General features: G+C 64.4%; 2 protein-coding genes across 3 annotated transcripts; one reads left to right on the top strand and one right to left on the bottom strand.

Annotated features, from left to right (window-relative positions):
• Positions 1-26: 26 nt before the first annotated feature.
• On the top strand, positions 27-2,505 carry TSR3 (TSR3 ribosome maturation factor). Its single transcript, XM_070362425.1, has 6 exons — positions 27-216; positions 303-522; positions 881-1,074; positions 1,473-1,649; positions 1,805-1,868; positions 2,113-2,505. Exons 1-6 carry the CDS (start codon positions 105-107, stop codon positions 2,291-2,293), a joined length of 948 nt encoding a protein of 315 aa, XP_070218526.1. The 5' UTR covers positions 27-104; the 3' UTR covers positions 2,294-2,505.
• Positions 2,357-15,742, bottom strand: BAIAP3 (BAI1 associated protein 3). Of its 2 annotated transcripts, XM_070362424.1 has the most exons (35): positions 15,645-15,742; positions 11,745-11,885; positions 11,434-11,521; positions 11,211-11,291; positions 10,874-10,981; positions 10,389-10,448; positions 10,188-10,254; positions 9,920-10,115; positions 9,638-9,682; positions 9,440-9,517; positions 9,248-9,350; positions 8,812-8,919; positions 8,628-8,723; positions 8,395-8,498; positions 8,077-8,197; positions 7,471-7,595; positions 7,293-7,383; positions 7,100-7,156; positions 6,907-7,004; positions 6,752-6,803; positions 6,532-6,662; positions 6,262-6,385; positions 6,042-6,185; positions 5,862-5,954; positions 5,579-5,770; positions 5,424-5,492; positions 5,255-5,334; positions 5,075-5,183; positions 4,597-4,668; positions 4,372-4,452; positions 4,170-4,290; positions 3,967-4,090; positions 3,679-3,884; positions 3,211-3,550; positions 2,357-2,491 (listed from the first exon to the last, which is right to left on the bottom strand). In XM_070362424.1, the coding sequence occupies exons 2-34, from the start codon at positions 11,873-11,875 to the stop codon at positions 3,447-3,449; spliced, it is 3,459 nt and encodes a 1,152-aa protein (XP_070218525.1). In that variant the 5' UTR covers positions 11,876-11,885; positions 15,645-15,742; the 3' UTR covers positions 2,357-2,491; positions 3,211-3,446. The 2 variants fall into 2 exon arrangements, with proteins under 2 accessions (XP_070218525.1, XP_070218524.1); XM_070362423.1 differs by having other exon boundaries at positions 4,170-4,452.
• Positions 15,743-19,884: the final 4,142 nt, after the last annotated feature.

The raw sequence follows: 19,884 nt of genomic DNA on the forward strand, positions 1-19,884 counted from the left end.
GCCGCGCGGTCACATGGGGACCTGAACCGGAAATGGTGCCGGCGCACAACTTGGCCGCCGGAGGAGCGGAGACGCGGTAGGCGTAGCGGGCCCGGCTTCTCGCTATGGGCCGCCGGAGGGCCTCGCGCGGGCAGGGCGCGGAGGGCGGCCGTGCTCGGCGCCCAGCGGGCCGCTCCCTGGAGGCCTTCGCCGAGGAAGTGGGCGCCGCGCTGCGCGGTGAGTGGGGCGTGATCCTGTTGGGGGCCGGGGGTCGGGCCGCGGAGCCGCGCCTGAGGCCGGGTTCCCTTCTCTGCCCGCCGCAGCGTCCGTGGAGCCAGAGGCCCCTGAGGACCAGGGCGGCCCGGGCCCGGCGCAGCTGCCCTGCACGCTGGCCATGTGGGAGTTGGGCCACTGCGACCCCCGGCGCTGCACCGGCCGCAAGCTGGCCCGCCTGGGGCTGGTGCGCTGCCTGCGCCTGGGCCACAGATTCGGCGGCCTCGTGCTCAGCCCCGTGGGCTCCCAATACGTGTCCCCCGCAGACAGGTAGGCTCGAGAGGACTGGGTGCGGGGAAACGGAGTGGGCCTGCTCGGACTCTTCTTAATTAGCGCCCAGCCTTGGCGCATCTTTCCCTTCAGGGCTCACCTGTTTGTGTTATCTGTCTAGTTGGCCCCCGTTGCCTAGGACAGAACCCAGGAGGTAGCAGGCAATAGTGAACATTTGTTGAGTGAATAAAAGCCTCATGGAGGAACAGCTTTCCCCCAATTGCCTCAGATGCTTAGCCCGTGAGAGTCCTTGAATGATGCCCCTGAATCCCCAGGGCGGCCAGTCTCCTAGGACATAGCTGCCCTGGGGCCAGCACCCAGTTAAACCCAGAACCAAGCCCTACACTGCTCTTGGCAGACACTTGGTGGCACAGTCTGGGGTCGCTGTCATCGACTGCTCCTGGGCCAGACTGGATGAGACTCCATTTGGGAAGATGCGTGGGAGCCACTTGCGGCTCCTGCCCCACTTGGTGGCTGCCAACCCTGTGAACTATGGCCGGCCCTGCAGGCTGTCCTGCGTGGAGGCCTTTGCTGCCACCTTCTGCATCCTGGGTGAGTGTCAGGGCCTGGCAGCTGGGAGTCGGTGTGCTTTTGCTGCCAGTCCCGGGAGGAGCCTGACCACGTGCTGGGTGGTGGCCAGGGTTTCCTCCCAGCTCCCACTTTAGTCCTCTCCCTGAGAGGCGGAGGTGGAGACAGAACAGACCATTGGCCTCCAAGCGCTTGTCAGGCTGTCGTCAGGGCACAACGGCCCCCAGAGCCCTGTTAACCCAGCTCATCCCCTGAGAACTTAAGGTCCACACGGAGGCTCAGACGGGCAGTCCCGTGAGACGCCCTGTTGGGAGAGGGACTTGGTGGGCTGCAGAGGGCTGTGGGCCAGTATTGGCGGGACTCTCAGTTCCTGGGGGGCAGGAGAGGGACTGTCTACATCCATAGGCTTCCTGCACCAACAGGCTTCTCAGACCTCGCTGTCATTTTGCTGCGGAAATTCAAGTGGGGTAAAGGCTTTCTGGATCTGAACCGCCAGCTTCTGGACAAATATGCGGCCTGCAGCAGCCCAGAGGAGGTGCTGCAGGCAGAGCAGGAGTTCCTGGCCCAAGCCAAGGAGCACCCCGAAGAGGAGGAAATCGGTGAGGCCTGGCAGGGACACCTACCCCCCAGGTGGGAGCCAGGACCCTCCAGGCCTGCCCCCTCCCTTGAGAAGCCCCGGGGTTGGGAAGACCTTCCTGCCACAGCTGTGAGACTCCTACTTCAGGCCGCTTTCCTCCTTGATTCTTCTATTCAGATCCCTTTGATGTGGACTCAGGGCGAGAGTTTGCAAACCCCAATCGGCCCATGACTGGCTCCCGGTAGGTCCCCCAGCGTCATGATAGCCTTGACTCAAGGCTCTCCTCCACCTCTGATCCCAGCCCCTCCTTCTGCAGGGTTGGGGACTGTCTTAAACATCAGGATGGTTTTCTGACTGCAGAGAAGGGAAGCTGGAGGGGTTTCCACTCTGAGAGGATGGGGAATAGGAATCTGTCCTCAGCTTGGGGGCTCTGGTGAGTGAGTAGGTGTGTCGGGGAGGCCAGTGGACATACCCCTCTCTCTTAGGCTGCCCAGAGATGGTGCTGACAGTGACACTGAAGATGAGTCTGAGGAACTTGGGCCTGACCCTGACAGTGGGGGAGACAGCAGCAGCAGCCCAGAAGAGGAGGAGACTGCTGAGCAAGGGGCTGAAGCCAGGGTCCCCACAGAGATTTGGAAAGGAATCAAGAAACGGCAGAGAGACTGAAAGTTGCAGAGGTGTGTATTTTTGGAGGCGGAGTGACGAGGACATCTGGAGATGGCAGTGGAGCTTGTGGGAACACAAACGGGCCTGGCGGCCTCAGGCCGTGCAGCTGCGAGCAGGACTGGACTCTGACTGGGTTCTTTCCCGGCGCTTCTTACCCAGCCTTGCTCTGGGTCCTGCCTCAGAGCCCTCCCAATGAAGCTGCAAGCCAAGAAGACCCCCGCGTGAGCCTCTGCTTCTCGGCACTCGGCCTCTAGTGAGCCACATCCTGCCTAGAGAGCCTGGGGTGTAGAGATGGGACCCCTGGGTAGGTCTTGTGTGGACGCTGTGCATTCATGAAAAGGAGATGGCCAGACAGTTGGCACAGAGTGCCTTACACTAACCCAATCAGCCTGGCGTGACATCCTCAGCCTCCCACAATGACCGCAGAGGTCCCTCTCCTGGGCCTGTGGGCTGGGTGGGGACTGGAGACCTGTGGAGCTCTCAGGAGAACCCCTTCCATATGCCCTCTTAGAGCGGGGGGCATCCCCAGAGAAGGTGGGGGCGCTGCGGGTGTTCACCTCTCTCTCTGAGGCCTGGATTGTCCAGACTCCAAACTCAAGACCTTCCAGCCTCTCCGCTTAGGGAGACTCTGCCCTGACCCCAGAGAGGCCCAGGACAGAGGTCTTCCCTGGTTACTGGTGACATTTACGGGTGAACGATTCTATGTTGGGAGGAGGGCTCATGGCAGGATGTCAAACCACACTTCTAGCCTCTACCCACTGATGCCAACAGCACAGCCACCACTCACTCACCAGGTGTGACTGATCCCCCCTGCCTAACGTCCCCTGGGGGCAAGGCCCCCAACTGAGAACCTTGCCTTAAGACCAGGGTCCTCCCACCCTGAGGCCGTGGAACCTGAGGGGAGATGGGAAGCTCACCTGGTGGCCAGGGCTCGTCCAGTCGGCTGTCCAGATCCAGTAGGGTAGGGCTTATTGGGCACAGTTCACAGCACACACCGCACAGACGTGGTGGGGCAGAAGGGAGCCGGGGAGTCCAGCCACGGAACACACACCATGAAGCGGGACAGGGCGCCATGGCCCAGCTGCACAGAGCTGACCACAAGGCGAGACAACAGCGCGGGACGTGTGGAGGGCTTGGCTCTCGCCCGCAGGGCTCAGGGGTCCGCCTCCATGTACTTCTCCAGCTCCCGGAGCCTCTTGACAAATTCCTGCGCCTCCTTGTTGGGGCGACCCTCCAGCATCCGAAGCGCGGACCTCACTGCGGGCGGGGGCGGGGGCGGTGTCAGTCCTGCTGGCCCCGCCCTCACTGCTCAGTCACCCTGGGCTCTGCAGGGGGCGGGGCCAGCATCGGCCCGGCTGGCCCCGCCCCGCCGGAAGCTCACTCACCCTGGGCTCGCGGCCGGCGCAGGTGCAGGGTGACCGGCTGGCTGGCCCTCGCGCTCCCTCCCACCTGGGGCCTCGCGACGCCGCCAACGCTGCCCAGGCCCAGGGCTGCCTCCCCCGCGAAGTCGTTAGTGGACAGCCAGTCATGGTCCATGACGGTGAACAGCACGCAGGCGCCACGGCGGCGGCAGGCCTCTGCGGGCACGGAGCTGCGTGGGGAGAGGGGAGGTGGGTCGTTATCTGGAGCCCTGCTCCCCACTCCGGGCCGGCAGGGTGGGGAGGGACACTCACAAGTAGAAGAGCTCGTCGTATACGGGGTGCAGCGTCCGGCTCTTGACCTGGGTCCTCTGGCTGCGGACCAGCGGGAAAAGGTGCGGCGGGCCCAGCTCCACGATCACAAAGGGGTCGCTTAGGCCTGGGGACACGGCTGTGAGCGCACCCCGCCGCCAGCCCCGCCCCGCCCGGTGGCAGCCCTCCCCACCGCTCGCCCGCACCGTTGGCGTCCAGGGGGAGCAGGTCGGCGGCGTGCAGCACCTCCACCGCCAGACGCTGCTCGGCCGCCTCGTAGTGGCAGCGGACGCTCAGGCGCCCGAACCGGTTGTGTTCCATGGATCTCTGTGGAAAGGCCAGGAGCCGGTGAGACGAGCTCGGGGTCGTTGGGGGCGGAGCCTCGTGCGCGCACCTGGGCCGCACTACCTGCTTGAGCTTGTCCAGGTAGTACTGCTCGATGCACTCCCGCGTGGAGCACTGGTGCAGGCGCAGCTCCTCCTCCAGCCTCTGCAGGGAGGAGGCGGCGCCTGGTGTTACCGGAGCTCCTCACCGGCCCCATTTCACGCGCGGGGCGGGGCTGAACTCAAACCTGGGTCTCAGGTGTCCGCCCCTGCCCCTTCCTCTGTCAGAGGCCCCAGGGCCAAACCTTACCTTGTAACTTCCATCTCTCAGGCTCTCCAGGGGCAGACCCTGGCCCTCAGCGTGGAAAAAGTTGACCAGGGCCTGGGGTGGGGCAAGAAAGAAAAGGTATCAGGGGCCGGGTGGGTGCTGGAGACAGAGAGTGGGAAGGAATGGAGCCTTGAGCAGCACCCGGCCTGGGCTGTCTGGAGCCCAAGGCAGAGCCACTCACACCTGGGCCGTTATCAGAAGCTGCCAGGAAGCTTGGGGACATGAGGGCACCCAAAGCCAGACAGCTGTCAGAACAGGTGGCCCAGATGCTGCTGACTCAGCAGACTCAGGGAAAGAGATGCTGCCTGATGGCTTCCCAGAGGAGGAGTGTCTGGGCTGGGGACCAGGCCGGAGGGGGGCGTGCAGGTGGAAGGGTCAGCAGTCTTATTGCCAGGGGGCAAGGGCAGAGGGGCCAGGAACCAGGAGTTCAGGCAGGAAAGGCTCTTCCATGGGGCCCTACCTCCAGTGTGAAGTGGAAGCGCCCATAGAAGTCGGCAGACACGTCTCGGTTTGCTCCCAGAGCCTGCAGAATGGCCTGCAGCAGCAGCTCCCAGAGGGCCTCCAGCACCCTGCAGGATGCTCAGCATCTGTGACCCGACCATGGGCCAGCCCTGCTCTACCCACCCGCCCAGGACCATACCTGTGAAGGTTTTCCTTCACCAGTGAGGCATTCAGCAGAGCCAGTTTCTCATCCAGGTACTTCAGAAGGGGGGCCACGGCCTGCAGGTAGGGTCCTCAGGCTAGGACTGGGCCCCAGTGCACACACGCATTCCCCACCAAGCCCAAGACCTCGCTGGCCGGGCACTCACCTCGTCATTCTGGATGGAGTCCGGCGAGAGGCTGACGTGCTGCACATACTTCCTGACGTCACCCACCATCTGTGGGAGAGCAGGAGAGTGGTGCTTAGCAACGCGGGTGCAGGGAGGGGCAGCTGGCTCCTGCCCCAGCCCACCGGCCCTGCCACCTTGGAGGTCAGGTGTGCTGTCACAGTTCGGGCCTCCCGCTGCAGGTCCTCGTCCAGGGCCTGTGTGCAGCTGAGCAGGGGCCGCGGGAGCGTGCCCTCAAGCCCCGCAGCCCCCTCCGGCCACGCCAGGCCACGCAGTGCCTGGCCAGCAGCCTTGCGGAGGAGCTCCACGTCGTTGAGGACCACGCAGAGCTGGGGAGGTGTGATGGACGTGCGTGGGCTGGCAGCCGGGTGGTGGCCACCCTAGGCCTCCATCCCCCACTCCTGCGCCCCCTCTGCTCACGGGCTCGCTCACTGCCTCTCCAGCTGCCCCAGGCTGAGCATCCACCTTCTTTCGCAGCAGCTCTGTGTAGAAGAGGGCGGCTTCACACAGGTCCTGGGGTGGAAGACGGGGGCTCAGGAGCTGTGGGCCATGTCCCTTCTGCACCCAGACCCCAATCTCCTCTTGGTGGGTAGTCCCCACCTGGCTGAGCTGGGTGCCTAGTGTCTGGGCCTGGGCAGGGTCAGGCCATGCCAGGCAGGCCCACAGCTCCTGGATGTGGCTGAAGCAGAGGCTGGCAGTGGCCGCAGAGCTGCTGTGCTTGGAGGAGGCATCCATGGGCTCCAGCTAGGAAGCAGGAGGAGGCCCAGGTTGGGGGGAGCCCAGATGAGCCCAGCCCCCTCAAGTCTGAGAGCTCACTCACTGTGTCCACATCCACGGCTCCCTGAAGCCTCCACTTGGTTTGGTCCCGCAGCACCTGCAGCCAAAGCTTCACAGCAGGCAGGAATGGGGCATGGATGCCGGCCAGGGCGAGGGAACGGCTGTCCCTGCAGTGGGAGGCCCGTCAGCGCTCACCCTGATCAAACACCTTGAGCCAACATGTCCCAGGTTCCCAGCCTGCAGAGGCCCTGGGGAGACTGCACAGAGAGCCCTCCAAGAGGAGACTGGAGGACAGGTGGGGCAGGGCACCCACCGGCCCGGAATGCTGCTCCAAAAGCGCTGGATGTCCGCCAGGGTCAGGTAGAGCTCAAAGAGCCCCAAGGCCACCTCCAGGGTCATCTTGGGGCTCAGCTCCTCTGTCAGCACCCAGGCCTCTTCAGCCACCTGCCCAGGAGGGTGGACTCAGGCTGGTGGCAACAAGGAACCCCAGGCCCCTTCCCAGCCAGGGGGCTCTCCCCACGCCCCCTCCTCACCAGACGCTCCAGCTGCCGAAAGGTGAGGGTGAAGAAGTCGACCTTGATGATGCTGCAAAGGACACACCTCAGATACCTGCTCGCCCTGCTCCCCAGCTGGGTGGTGGCACTTTAGGGGCTGGGTGCAGGGGCAGCAGGGAGAGCCCTGGCCCCACCTGTGGAAGAGGCTGGCGTAGATGCCGTAGCAGGACTGCAGGTCCTCGTAGATGGTGTCAGCCAGCTTGATCAGCCCGGCGAGGCGCTGTGGGCCTGGCTGCAAGGAGGCCCAGCACACTGACCTTCTGGCCTGCACTCACCTGTGGCCGCGCACCTCCCCTGTGGCCACGCCCCCCCACTCTGCCACCACACCTGCTCACGAGGACTTTGGGTGTTCAGGAGCTTGTCGAACCACTCACGGTTGCCTCTCTGCAAGGGAAGTGCCGAGGAAGCGTGTTGGGTGGGAGGGAAGAAGGGCAAGTGTGTGTGGTTCCACAGGTCCAGCCTGAGGGCAGGGGCACGGGCAAGGATGGGCAGTTAGCCCAGACCCAGCTACCAGACGCACCTTCAGGGCAGCAGCAATGTCCATGTTTAGCTCCGTCTCGAAGGGGCAAATCTCAAACGAAGGCTGGAAGAGCTGCAGCTTGCCAAGACACCTGGGCGAGGGGTTGCAGCTGACTGGGGGCTGCCCCACCCAGTCCCCCAGCCCCAACCCCCACCCACAGATGAGTGGCTGCACCCACTTCAACAGCAGCTCCAGGCGGTAGACAGCTGTGCTGTTAGTGGCAGGAAAGTAGTCCCGGAGCTGTCGCAGCAGCTGAAGCCCAAACTCAGAGAAGGCAGAGAAGCTGTCTGCCAGGCCCTCCTCCTGAGGGACAGGGCCCTTCAGAACGGACTGCTGAGTGCCCGCTCCTCGTCAAAAGCAGCCGGTCTGCAAGGCCCTGCCCTGAAGAGCACCTTCCCTACTACGGGCCTCCAACCCCACTGGCCTCGCCCCGGTGCCCTCTCCAGCCTCCACAGCGCCCCCTGGAGACACAGACGCCCCCAGGGCCTTCGCAGCACGAGCTGCGCCTCCTTCCTTGCGGCCCACTCCCTCCGCTGCTCGCGGGGCTGAAGCCGCACGGCCTGCCTCCCGCGGGACTCCCTCTTGGTATCGCACAGCCCTGTCCTGGGACCGCACAGCAGCTGCTCTCTCAAGTCCCGCGCTTTGTCCGCTTATTTTTAACCCCCTACCACTCCCACAGGCTATGCACCCCAGCAGGGCAGGACTCTGGCGGTCCTGTCCCTGCTTGTCCCAGCCTGAACAGCCCCCCGGCACACCCTCCAGGAGCATTTTCATGCGAGCCCACCTGCTCCTGGGGCAGCGAGCCCGCCTCCTCCCAGTGAGCCTGCAGGTCTTCTAGCAGCCCCAGCAGGTAGCCGTAGTCCAGGGTGCGGGTCTGATGGTGGCGGCTGCTGACCTGCCAGTGCCTGCGGGGCCCCAGCCCAGGCTCAGAGTAGCTGCGTCAGGGGCCCGACCCAGCAGGGGACCCGTGCCCCTCCGACTGATAGCCCCACCCCTTCCCAGACCCCGCCCCCGCCCCGCCCCGCCCCCCGCGGCAGGCCTAGCCCACCTAGCCCCGTTGCGCCTAGGCCCCACCCCTCGCGACGCGGCCCCGCCCACTCACAGCACAGCCAGTTGCAGCGCCGACAGGTTGCTCTGTGCGCCGTGCAGACAGAGCACGGTGGCCGCAGGCCCGCTGAGCTCGCCACGCCAGCTGCTCGAGTTGGGCTGGGGGACGGGCTGGCCGTGGGTGGAGGCGGGAGACCCCATCCCCTCTCGGCCCCCAGGTCCCTGGCCTCCCCGCCTCGCCCTCCCCAGCCGCCCCTGGCTGGCCCTGGGGCCGGAGGTTGGCGCTACCTCCTCGGCTCGGTGCTCGAACTGCAGCAGACGGTTGAGCAGCAGCAGGTACGACAGGAAGCCCGACCGCCCACGCTGGCTCATGTTCGTGTCCCTCTGGAACGCAGGGCCGGCTGGTCAGTAGCCCTTCCCGAGCCTATGGGCTGGGGTGCAGGGCTGCAGGAGGGGGGCCCTTGGCTCCCACCTGTGTGGTGATCAGCTTGAGGATCAGTTGGCAGTCACCCTGCACCCGGGAGGCGCTAGAGCGCGGTTCCAGCTTGAACCAGCGGTCCTCCCCAGCCACAGGCACCTCCTAGGGGAAGGGAGTTCAGATTGGTGGTTCTGCCTAACGCTCCCTCCCTGCACAGACTGTCTCTGGGACGGCAGGAGAAACAGGCCTCTACTTCCCACTGAACGCTGGTGACCAGCACAGGGGCGCTCAGGGGTGCCTGGACACTAGAGGTTCCTGGAGGCTGTCCCTCCCCACTTGCAGCATGATGTTCCCCCAGCCCCAGCTCAGGAAGGATGGGAAGCTGCTGGGGTATCACGGGACATAGCAGCAGTGGGGCAGGACTGCTGCCAACACCAGGTGGGACACCCAGGAGCAACCATTCGGCAAGCAAAACTGCCAGCCCACTCACCCGGACGGGTATGTTGAGGCACCCCAGGAAGTCATCAGTGTGGTCCTCCGTGGGCCCCGCTGTCCCATTTGCGCGGGCAGACTTGACAATCTGTTTGAAATACCTGGGGGCAGCAGGATGGCTTCAGGCCTGTGGCCCCTGAGGAGCCCACACCCGCTGGCCCCTGTGTGTGGGAGGGTCCTGCTGCCCCACCTGCTCACGCCCTTCAGGCCGATGACCTCATTCAGCTTTCTGCACGCTTCCACCAGAGACACATCATCGTCGTGATCCCTGGAGGGAGTGGGGGGCCTGGCTTGTCTGCAGCTCAGCCTGGCTCTGACTGCCCCCTCCCGCTCCGCCCAGACCAGAGGCGCCCGCACCCCCTGCCCTGCAGGGCACAGGGGCCTCTACCAGATGTCCAGGTGCAGCTGGTCTGTGCCCACGTCCTCGATCTCACTGTAAGGAGAACAGAGAGGTGCCCCGGAGGGTCCAGGTGATGCCCTGCCCGGTGCTGGGGCAGGGACAATTTCTGAGCCTCAGTCTCCTGCTCTGGAAAGTGGGCACAGGACCAGCCCTTCGGTTCCCAGGGGCAGGCACTGAGACCACCTATGGGTGCAGCTGCTCCAGGACCAGCCGGCACCGCCACAGACCCCGCCCAGCCACCCTGCTGCCCAACTGGACAAGGGGCCTTACAAGAGGAAGTGCTCCTTCCACACGGGGTTCAGGGTGCTGCTCTTGACCTCGGTGACCTGGATGCACTTGGCTGGCAGCGGGCCACCTCGCTTGCTGCCCTTGCGGAAGCTGAAGCGCTGTTCCTTGTGCGGGCTAGGCTCCCGCACAGCGCCTGAGGCCGGCAGGATGCCCAGCATGCAGTACGGGTCACTGAAGCCTAGGAGATGGTGGGTGCCTCAGTCCCAGCCCCGCCCCCGTGGCCCCCAGACCCGGCTGGCCCCCCACTCACCGTTGGGGTCTTTGGCCAGCAGGTTCTTGGCACGCATGACGGAGACTTTAAGGGCATAGGTGGGTGCCTGCAGGTGGGGGGCAGTGACGGTCTCTGGGGCTCGGTGTGGGCCTGACACGGCTGGCCCTGCACCCCTCCACCCTGAGCCTCTGCCCACAAGCACTGCGAGGGCAGCATCTGCCCATCGGGCAGCAGCCTCACCTTGGCCTTCTTCACGCGCTCCACAGCCGCGGCGTGCTCCTCGGGGCCGGTGCCAAACACCTGCAGGCCGGCAGGTGTGAGGCCCAGGGGCCCTTGAAGCAGACCAGTTACCATCCCGGGGGCTTCACGGGGCAGGGGGAGCACACGCAGCAGGAAGAAAGGGGTCTGTCCTTCCTACCTTTCTCTGTGTGTCTGTCCATCCTTCTGTGTGAGTCCTACATCTGTCTACCTGTCTTTTCCGATGTTCTTTGTAGTTGTGTCCATCTGTGTGTTCTTCTGTTTGAATGTGTCTGTGTGTCTGTCCACCTTTCTGGGCATGCCTGTCAGCCTATGTGTGTCTGCCTGAGCACCTGTGTGTGTGTTATGTATGTAGGGCAACTCTGTGTGTTGAGGCGACAGTAACACAAGCAGGTGGGGAAAGTGTCTCAGCCACCCCCAGAGACAGTGGGGCCGGGCCAGCCGAGTGGGCGGGGCCTGGGGCTCACCTGCTGCAGGTAGCTCAGCAGGGCCTCCTCGTCATCCACCTGGTCGGGGCCCATGGTGCCTGCGCGGTGAAGGACCGTGTACAGAGCCTCCTCGTAGAGCATGTCCACCTGTAAGTGGGGACGTGGGCCCTGAGTCCCGACTGCAGGGGCTCTCGGCTCCTCGGACGCACCCTCTCTGCCCAGCCCCCAGCCACTCCTCCCACTGGCAGAGCCTGGTCTCTGCCTCTGCGCCTTTGCACCTTTGGGGCCTCCACCAGGGGTCCCTCCCCACCCCTGACCTCTGCTCACTCCCATGGGGAGGTCGGCCCACCCTCCCCAGACACCCCCACCCCCTTACCTCCTCTTGGCTCAAAGTTCTCAGGCCACGGCTGGGGTCCACGGGCTCTGCGGGGGCAGGTGAGCTGCTGCGCAGCAGGACCTGTGAGGGGCGCCGGGGTGTGAGGGTCTCCGTGGCTCCCTGGCAGGGAGTGCTCCAGGGAGGGAGGGTGGGGAGCACGGAGCAGCTGCTGGGGAGGCCAGCCCGGGCCCATTAGGGGCAGTAGGGCCCGCAGTGTCCGCACCTCAGGGCACGGGAGCCCCTGTCTGCCCTCCCCCTTCTTCAGGATGAGGCGCATCTGGGCGAAGAACTCCACACCATCTCCGGGTTTCCTGCAAGAAAGGCCACACTCGGGGTCAGCAGACCCTCCAAACACTGCAGCTCAGAGCACGTGCCAGCCCACATGACTCAAAGGGATCCCCGGGTCTCTGAACAGCTGGGGGTGCAGTGTGATGCCCTCCACAGCCTTGGGTTCAGAGCCTCCTGGGCTTCCCCCAGGGGCCGTGCTGGTGTGTGAGGTCAGGGGAGGAAGGGAGTGGGCTGGGGGGCACCCACCAGGCCCCGGCTGTGGGCTCCGGCGGGTCGGCACTGCCGCTGGCCGGCTCCTCCTCCGTCCTCCGGCGGAAGGATGGGCACACCTGCACCTGCCTGAGCACGCTGCTCTTGATCTCCAGCAACGTGGACATGGCGGGCGATCTGTGGGCAGAGAACCCCGCCTTACTGTCCCCTGTGGTCACATCAGGTGCCACCCTGAGCAGTGACAGAGGTGTGACCTGGAACTCAGAGGTGCTTACTGCTGGGGCCATGGGCTCCAACCCTCCCAAGGCTGCAGACTTGCTCAGTCCAAGCCCTGCCTCCCCGCAGGTTTGGGCTCCCCAGACCAGAATGATTCGGACTGAGCTGGTCTCAGGGGACACACAGGCGGGGGCCGCCATGCCCAGCCCCCATTCCTCCCTTGGCATGAAGAATTCCCGTGCCCCAGGGTGACATCTAGGCTACTCCAGGCAGGATGCTGCGTGGTGGCTCAGTTGCTATGGCAACACAGGCCCTGGGAGCAGACAGGGGCTGCGGCCCCACAGCCCACACTTTGCAGAAGGGGAGTGGGACCTGCTCGGGGGACACCTTCCTGTCCAGGGGGCCCGGCCCTGGGACGCCCCTGAGGGGCGCACGGCTGTCACTGCTGACTCCAACCCCCTCACACCTTGCGGGTGCTCATGCCCCCTGCAGACCTCGGGGGGAAGCCACCAAGGGCCCTGCAGTCCGCCTCTTCCACCCCGTGACCTGGCCCAGGCAACTACCTCCGGCCTTGGCCTCCCAATACCCCTGCCCCCACAACGTCTCACAAGGTGGTCTCATGGTCTCCTGTTCCCACGCTAAAAGTCAACAGGTCAAAGCAAAGACCCTCTCCTGCGCCACCTCTGCCCCTCAGTGCCACCTATTGGGCTCCCTGGCCCTGGCTTGCTGGCCTCTGTGTGCTGGACATGCCATGTTCCCCTTGGCTCACCTGGGGACCTGCCCACTGCCTGGGTCCTGTCCTTGTCCACTCTTGAGGGCGCCCCCCGCCACCCAGGCCAGGCACGTCAGCCCGAGCCTGTCCTTTTCATTTGACAAAATAGGAAATGGGGACCCCGCCAGATCCAGCTCTACTTGCTGGGCTCTCACAGGTCCCTGGCAGTGGGGTAGCCAGGGAGACCCACCCCGCCCTGTGTGCCCACTGCCAGGGGCCATGTGAGTGCTGGCACGTCCTCATTTATAGCCTTGACCTCCTCCCGGATGGTCACCCTCTGCTGGGACAGCGGGGCCAGGCACACCTGCCACCTTGAGGGTCCAGGACAGACTTTTCGAGCAAGCCGGGTGTATCTCTGTGGGGGTGGTGCCTGGGCTGCCATCGCCGGTATGTGACCCCCGCCAGCTCTCAGCTCCTCATCTCAGTCCCTGATCCTCCAATCCTGGAGCTGCAGGGCCAGGGGAACCCATCCGGCCAGACCCGAGAGCTGGGACAGGAGGAGGGGTGCCTCGGCCTCCAGCAGCCCTGGGCCCCCTTCACGCCAGTTGGTGCTTGCCCCAGGGAGCCCCTACCCCTGCTGCGGGCTCGGCAGCCCAGAGAGCTGTGAGGTCCCTGGGGGCTGGGTGTCACGGGTCCCCTTTTCCTCTCTAGCTGACTGGAAGACGCTGCTTCCCCAACAGCCCCCCAAAGCGAGGGAGCAGCCACTGCTTGAGCTGTTGCCAGGGTAACCGCCAGCTGCGTCTATGTGTGACGGGGGCTCCAGGGCTCACAGTCCCGGAGACAAAGATGACGCAGGAGCCAAGTGGCCTGAGCTGCAGGGTGGGAGGCTTTCTTGGTGAGACGAGAGTGTTCAAGGCAAGGGGGGCCCCCTCCTCAGACCAGCCCTGGATAGGAAGTGACATTCTGCTCCCCGCACCTAGACCAGGAAACCGAGACCCCAGGCTCATGAAGCCCAGGGTCAACCCAGCCAGCAGGCAGCCCGGGATAGAGTCACGGCCTCCCAGGCTCTGGCATCCAGGCGCTAAGCTCTTGGCTCGTCCTGAATCCCAGGTCCAGGCGGGCCCCTCCCTGCTCCCATCTCAGCCTGTGCCCAGGAGGGAGGCAGCAGCGGTGTCCGGGTGCAGAGGCTTTTCCTGGGAGCTCAGAAGCCCTCTCTGTCCCCTGGGAACCCCTGGGCTGCCTGTACAGCCACAGACTCGCTGCACCCGGCAGCCTGAGCCCTGGGGCCAGCCAGCACCCACTCAGAGCTATCATGGACAGAGAGCGTGGGGCCGATCTCTAGGGAGCACTCACTGGCTGCCAGGGGCTCTCGGCGTGCATGGGGCAGAGTGAGCAGGGTACAGGCTTCAGGGGACCCCCTGTCTGTCTGACGGACCCCAGAGGACTCCTTCCTGAACTTTTCGTGTCTCAGTCCCACCCAGGCCTGGCCAGAAGCTCTGAGCAGGAAACACCTGTATCCCCGCTCAGGCCTGGCCACCAGCTCCAGTTTGTCCAATGAACAAAGCGAGGCCAGCCAAGGAGCTGGACGCCCTACAGGCACCAAGACCCAGACGAAAGCAATAGGCCTGCTGTGTTTCAGGGCTGTGCCCAAGGCCTGGGGTTGAGTGGGAAAGGATCACTCTGCAAAGTGATGTCACTCGCATTTCACATCCCAGTGATGGGGTGACTTGCCCAGAACCCAGGGCTCAAAGCCCAGCTGTCTCTGCTAGCCCACCTGGGGGCTAGCACTGAAGGAGACAGGTCTGAAGCAGTGGGGCTGAACTGGAGAGCCAGCCTGGTCTTCTAGAAGAATCCCTAGCAGCCCACTGGCCGCCCTGAACGTGAATCAACACCCTCAGGGCGCTGGGGCCGCTCACTGAAACCGGTCCCTGGGGACTTAGGGGTAGGGCATCCACCGATGCTGCCCCTGGCATGTGTAAGGGGGCAGCAGAAGGTCTGGCCTGGCCACCTGGCTCTCCCTGCTGCCCAGCCCAGCCCCCAGCTGGCCCCCTTCACTCTCCTAGGGGGTTTCCGGCTGCCCCCCTCCGCTGACTCCCTGCACAGTGCTCCCCTGCACACAGTGCGGCCGCAGTGCGTCCCGCAGCCCGCCTGCAACGCCTCTTAGAAGCACTGCTCACTGGGATCTCCTCCCCACCCAGTCCAAGGGAGGGGTCTGAGGTCTGTATTGTAAACAATTCCGCGGGCGGACCTAGAGCTCTGAAGCCGGAGACCAGCAGTAAAATGTTGGCGAGATGCTTCTAGAATGAACGCATTTAAAATGAAGTGCCCGTAAGATCTTCCTCAGAGGTCCCCTCCCACCTGGCCAGCCGGTCCCTCTGACCTGCTCCCCCCTCCCACTTCTCAGGGACAGGCTCCCAGCTCGCCCCTTCCTCCCGACCCCCGCTCGGACCTCACCCCCACCCCAGTTCTGTCGGGGTGCTTCTCTCATTGGTGGGTGTTCGGTTCGGGGACAGTTTGGAAGCCTGGAAAGGGTGTATTTTGGGGGACCCACCCAGACGCCGGGAGGAATTTGGGGAAAACAAGGGGTCCTGCCAGGATCCGGAGGAGGGGGAGCGGGCTGGGCTCAGGGGCGTCTTAATCGCTGGAGGGTGGACTGGGAAACCCCGTGGAGGGTCTCGGAGTCTTCGGTCCCCGCCCACCTGCGGCTTCCCCCGGGGATAGGGCGCCGGGTCCGAGCGTAGTGACCCTGCGCATGTCGGGGGGGGGGGGCGGTGGTCTTGGAGCCCCGCGCCCTCCGCGGCTGGGAGGTCTGGTTCCCCGCCCCTCTGCAGTGCGCACCGTCTCCCGCTCCGAGGCTCCGCTCCTCCAAGCGCGCGCCGGCCTCGTCTCCCCGGTGCCGACGGCGCGTCTTGGCGACCTCCCGGCGCCCCGGGGTGGCGGCGAGCGCGGTCCGCCGGCGGGGCGCCGGGCTGGGCTTCGACGGCCGGGCAGGAGTCCGCGGCACTCACCGTGGGCAAGGCGGCGGGGGCGCGGGGACGGGGCTCCTGCGGGCGCCGCACTCGGCGCCGGCTCCCGGGTCGCTCCAGCGGTGCGACCGCTCGCTGCCGCCAGCGCCCACGACTGAGCGCCAGGGGCCCCGCGCCCGGGCTGCAGGGGCCGGGGGCGGGGCTAAGCCTGCTCGCCCCGCCCCGCCGCTCGGGGCCCGCTTCCGTCCCGCCCCCGCCTCCCTCGCGCCCCTCTTCGCCCCTGCCCGCGCCGCTAGGGGCGCAGGGCGAGGATCCACGTGCCCCTAGTGCCCAGCCCGCGGACCCTAAGGGGAGGGGGCTCGGGGATGCCAATCAACCCACACGGGGGTACTGAGGCGGAGCAGACCCGCTCTGCGTCACGACCCCCTCTCGGGGACCCCAGGGCAGACAAGAGTTGCGGAAACCGAACAGGATACGCCTGGGCCGCAGCGCAGACTTTTCTGGAAGGGTTGTGTGGTCATCTCCAAAGTTGCCCTCCCAGCCAGCAGTTGGAGCTTGGAGCGGGCCTGGGCCTGAGGACTCCGCCTCCGCAGTCCCAGCCGCTCTTCTCAGAGGGGACAGCCCGCACCCCGGGGGGTGCCTACGTGTGCTGCAGGGGTCAACTCAGAACGCCCGCAACAATCCTGGTCACCGAAAGGGCCACCGACCCCACGGCCCATGTCTAGCCACCTGCCAGGTTACCCCGACGGCTGGAACCCTCTCGAGCTGTTCCCAGCCCATCTTTGGCGCCCCTCCACCGCGCCATGGTCACCTGGGGAGCCCGTAAAAATGGCTTGCTGAGCCCACCGGGGCCTGCTGACTCCCAGAGCCCAGGCTGGGCCTCGCCATCTGAGGCTTCTCCCACCCCAGCTGAGAACCCTGCAGGCTGCTCACATGCGCGGGCTCCCTGGATCCCCTTCCTACCTTTAGTAGACCCTGCTGGACCCTCAGAGCACCTTGTACTTGGGGGATCAGACTGTGGTTTGGAGAAGTTTTCACCCCAAAGGACCTCGTCTCTAGTGGAGGGACTCTAGGCTGGCTGGGGATCAGACAGACCTGGAACCCACTTCTGCTCAGCCCCAGAGTAAAAGAACGGTTGGCTCTGGGAGGTCAGGGCTGAGCTGAGCGGAGGAGACCCTGGAGGAGCAGGGTTCAGCACAGAGCTGCATGCAGGGAGGCAGCTGTGATTTCTCTATTCCTTGGTCTAGAGGGGACAAGATGCACTCCTCTCACCCCAGGAGGGGGTGGACAGTGCTTTGAGAGGGCGGACAGTGCTTTGAGAGGGCCACCACCTGTCTTAGCTTCTAGACCCAGACTCATGTCTGAGCCGCCTGTACCTATCTGTGCAGGATGAGACACAGAACCACCTGGGTTGGGGAAAACAGACCTGCAGGGAGGGGGTACAGCCCTGCAGGGAGAGGGGCAGCCCTGCAGGGTGTGTTCTACTGCTGGAGGCTCTAGTCCCAGGTCCTGCTTCCATCTTGACCCAGCACAGCTGGGCAGAGCGGGTGGGGGAGCTTGGGAAATGCACAGCAGCTTTGCACAAATGAATCAGATGAGCAGGGGAGGGGGCTGGACCCCACACCACCAGCTGCCCCTTGGCTTCTACAGGGGATAGGAATGGGGTCAGGGCAACTAATGTCCTTCCCTGAGGATCTGGCAGGTCCTGAGCCAGGATCTTGTAGCTGATGCCCCCCCACCCCTGCAGTCTTGCGTCAGGTTCTTCCAACCTGTTGGAACAAACATGGCTTGGTTGCCATGGTGATCATAATGGCTTTGGGGTGAAGAGATGAGACTCTGCAGCTGCTGTAAACAGGAAGTAAGGAGGGGCAGCTGCCAAGGGAGGGGGCCCCTGCTTGAACCCCCATCCCATGCCCAAGGGGAGCCAAGGGGCTGGGGGCCAGAGCCACCCTGGAGATGCACCAGCCCCCAAGACTAAGACCACAGAGGGCTCCTGGAGACCTCACCACTCTCTTTTGCAGGTGGGGAAACAGGCCCAGAGAGGGGAAAGGGATTGTCCAGGCAACAGGCTGGGTACCAAGCCCAACTCAGGGCCTCAGTTTCCCCAGGAAGGCATAACCCTCAGACCCTTCCCTCCACTGACATTTCCTGGGGACGGAGTGATGGTCCCATTGGCGCCAGCCCCTTCAGTGTCTCCTGACTTGTCCTGAGGCTGGAGTCAGGCCCTCCCAGGTCATAGTCCTGCCCTGCTGCCCTCCTCCGGCACCTTGGGCCTTTGCTTTCCTCATTTGTCAAACAGAAATAGCAGCAGCAGCGGAGCCCAGCCCTCAGCAGGGGCTGGGAGCCATCCTAGAGAGGAGGAGCAAGTGCTGGTTGAGTCAGTGGCAGCTCCTCCACTCCAGGGGAGAAGAAATGGGGGCCATCACCGGGGACCCTCCAGGGGCCTCAGGAGGGGCTCTTTCCTTTGGGGACTGCTTTGGCCTCAGCAGGTTGAAAGGATAAGCTTGTCCTCGTGTGACCCCACAGCAGGCAGAGGGCAGGGAGGGCGCCCCTGGCCCCAGCCTGTGCCCCAGACCTCAGGCTGAAGGATCTACCTGGCCCCAGACCCCCAACGGCACTAGGAGCTCGAGGCGCAGTGAGAGGGCAGCTCGGGGCATGCAGGGGCGTCAGGGCACAAGACATCCTGCCTGTGGGTGTCAGGGCTTGGTGGGGCCCCTGGGGAAGTGGGTTTACCCTCAGGGCTTGGGCTGGACAGGATCTGGCAGGCAGCAGGTGGGGCTTTCCCTCCTTAGGGCCAGGAGAAAAGCACCAGGCTCTGGGTCGCCACCCTGATGGCTGCTGATGGGCAGGGACAGGGGGCCGCAGAGGTGAGGTGCATCCTGTGAGGCCAGGGCACCACCATCATTAAAAAAAGGTATTGATTTGGCTGCACCAGGTCTTGGTTGCCACATGCGGGATCTTCCATCTTCCTTGCGGCACGTGGAATCTTTAAGTGCAACACGCAAACTCAGTTGTGGCAAGTGGGATCTAGTTTCCCGACCAGGGATCAAATCCAGGCTCCCTGCAAGGAGAGCTGGGAGTCTTGGCCACAGGAAGTCCCCTGCCGTAGGTTTAATAAGGCATGAATCCCGCCCTCTGGGGTCAGCCTCTGGAATTGCAGGCACAGGTCCTAGCATTCTGACCCCCACACCAGTGGACGGACTGTGGCAGGCAAAGTAGGGAGGGAGGTGGGCCCCAGGGAACTCCTGGGCGCATGGCCAAGGGGTTCAGCCAGGGTCCCTCCCTGCTCAGGGCTGGAGGACCCTGAGGGACTGCAGGAATCTGGCCTGGGTGCTGGTTCTGCCAGCAGAGGAGGCGGCTCCAGTTAGGCGAGGGTCCGGCCCAGGTGTGGCCCCTGGCCTGGGGCACTTAGCAGAAGCCCATCGTGTATGTGGGGGGAGGGGGTCCTGCACCTGTGCAGGTGGGGCCTGTGCAGGGTTGGGGCTACGGGACCTCGGGCCCGAGGTTTCCGTGGGGCTGCAGGGGGCACAGAGCAGCCCCGCAGTCAGGATGTGTGGGTGTCTGTGAGGCTGGGCCGATGGGCTGCAGGCTGGGAGTGGGCCAGGCGCCTGCTCCTCTGAACACACCCCTCTGCACGCGGGAGGCGGAGGCACTTGTACTGGCTCTGGGGCCCCCGGTTCTCCCCTCAGGCAAGAAAGACCACCTTGGGACAGGTCACCTGTGAGAGGCCCGGGGAGGAAGGACCCAGGCCTGGGCACTGCGACTATTTTTTGCTGCTCCCTTATTACTTTTTTTTTTTTTCTGGTTGTCAAATGATCCTTTTTTTTTTTTTTTTTGCAGTTCTTAACTAGCGGGGCACTCCACTGCGCCACTGTTGATATCATCTATGATGTCATGAGGGTGGCGGCCATCAACATTGCAGCCCACAGACTGGGCGGTCCCCAGGATCTCTTTAATGGTTCCAGAAAGTTCTCTAGCTAGAGACCGATGCCGCATCTGCCGGGCAATGTTGACGATCTCATCAAAAGTAATGTTTCCACTGTGCTTAATGTTTTTCTGCTTCTTTCTGTCCCTTGGTGGTTCCTTCTAAGTGTGTCCGTCGCTCAGTCGTGTCCAACTCTTTGCAACCCCACAGACTGTAGCCTGCTAGGCTCCTCTGTTCCAGAATTCTCCAGGCAAGAACACTGGAGTGGGAGCCATTCCCTTCTCCGGGGGATCTTCCTGACCAAGAGATTGAACCTGGGTCTCCCACGTTGCAGGCAGATTATTTACCATCTGAACC

This window comes from Bos mutus, chromosome 25 (genome assembly GCF_027580195.1).
Source record: "Bos mutus isolate GX-2022 chromosome 25, NWIPB_WYAK_1.1, whole genome shotgun sequence".
NCBI classification, from domain to species: Eukaryota; Metazoa; Chordata; class Mammalia; order Artiodactyla; family Bovidae; genus Bos; species Bos mutus.

Bases quoted from the DNA above. Each gene is read 5' to 3' on its own strand.
- BAIAP3 (XM_070362423.1), bottom strand. From the start codon at position 11,875: ATGTCCACGTTGCTGGAGATCAAGAGCAGCGTGCTCAGGCAGGTGCAG. The intron at 7,005-7,099 runs GTGTGGTGGCAG...GCCTCCTTGCAG, and splicing joins CCCAAAGTCCTCGTGAGCAG to CCAGGCCCACAGCGCCTCGC. The intron at 3,885-3,966 runs GTGAGTGTCCCT...CTCCCCACGCAG, and splicing joins TACGACGAGCTCTTCTACTT to CTCCGTGCCCGCAGAGGCCT.
- TSR3 (XM_070362425.1), top strand. From the start codon at position 105: ATGGGCCGCCGGAGGGCCTCGCGCGGGCAGGGCGCGGAGGGCGGCCGT. The intron at 523-880 runs GTAGGCTCGAGA...TGCTCTTGGCAG, and splicing joins TACGTGTCCCCCGCAGACAG to ACACTTGGTGGCACAGTCTG. The intron at 1,869-2,112 runs GTAGGTCCCCCA...CCTCTCTCTTAG, and splicing joins CGGCCCATGACTGGCTCCCG to GCTGCCCAGAGATGGTGCTG.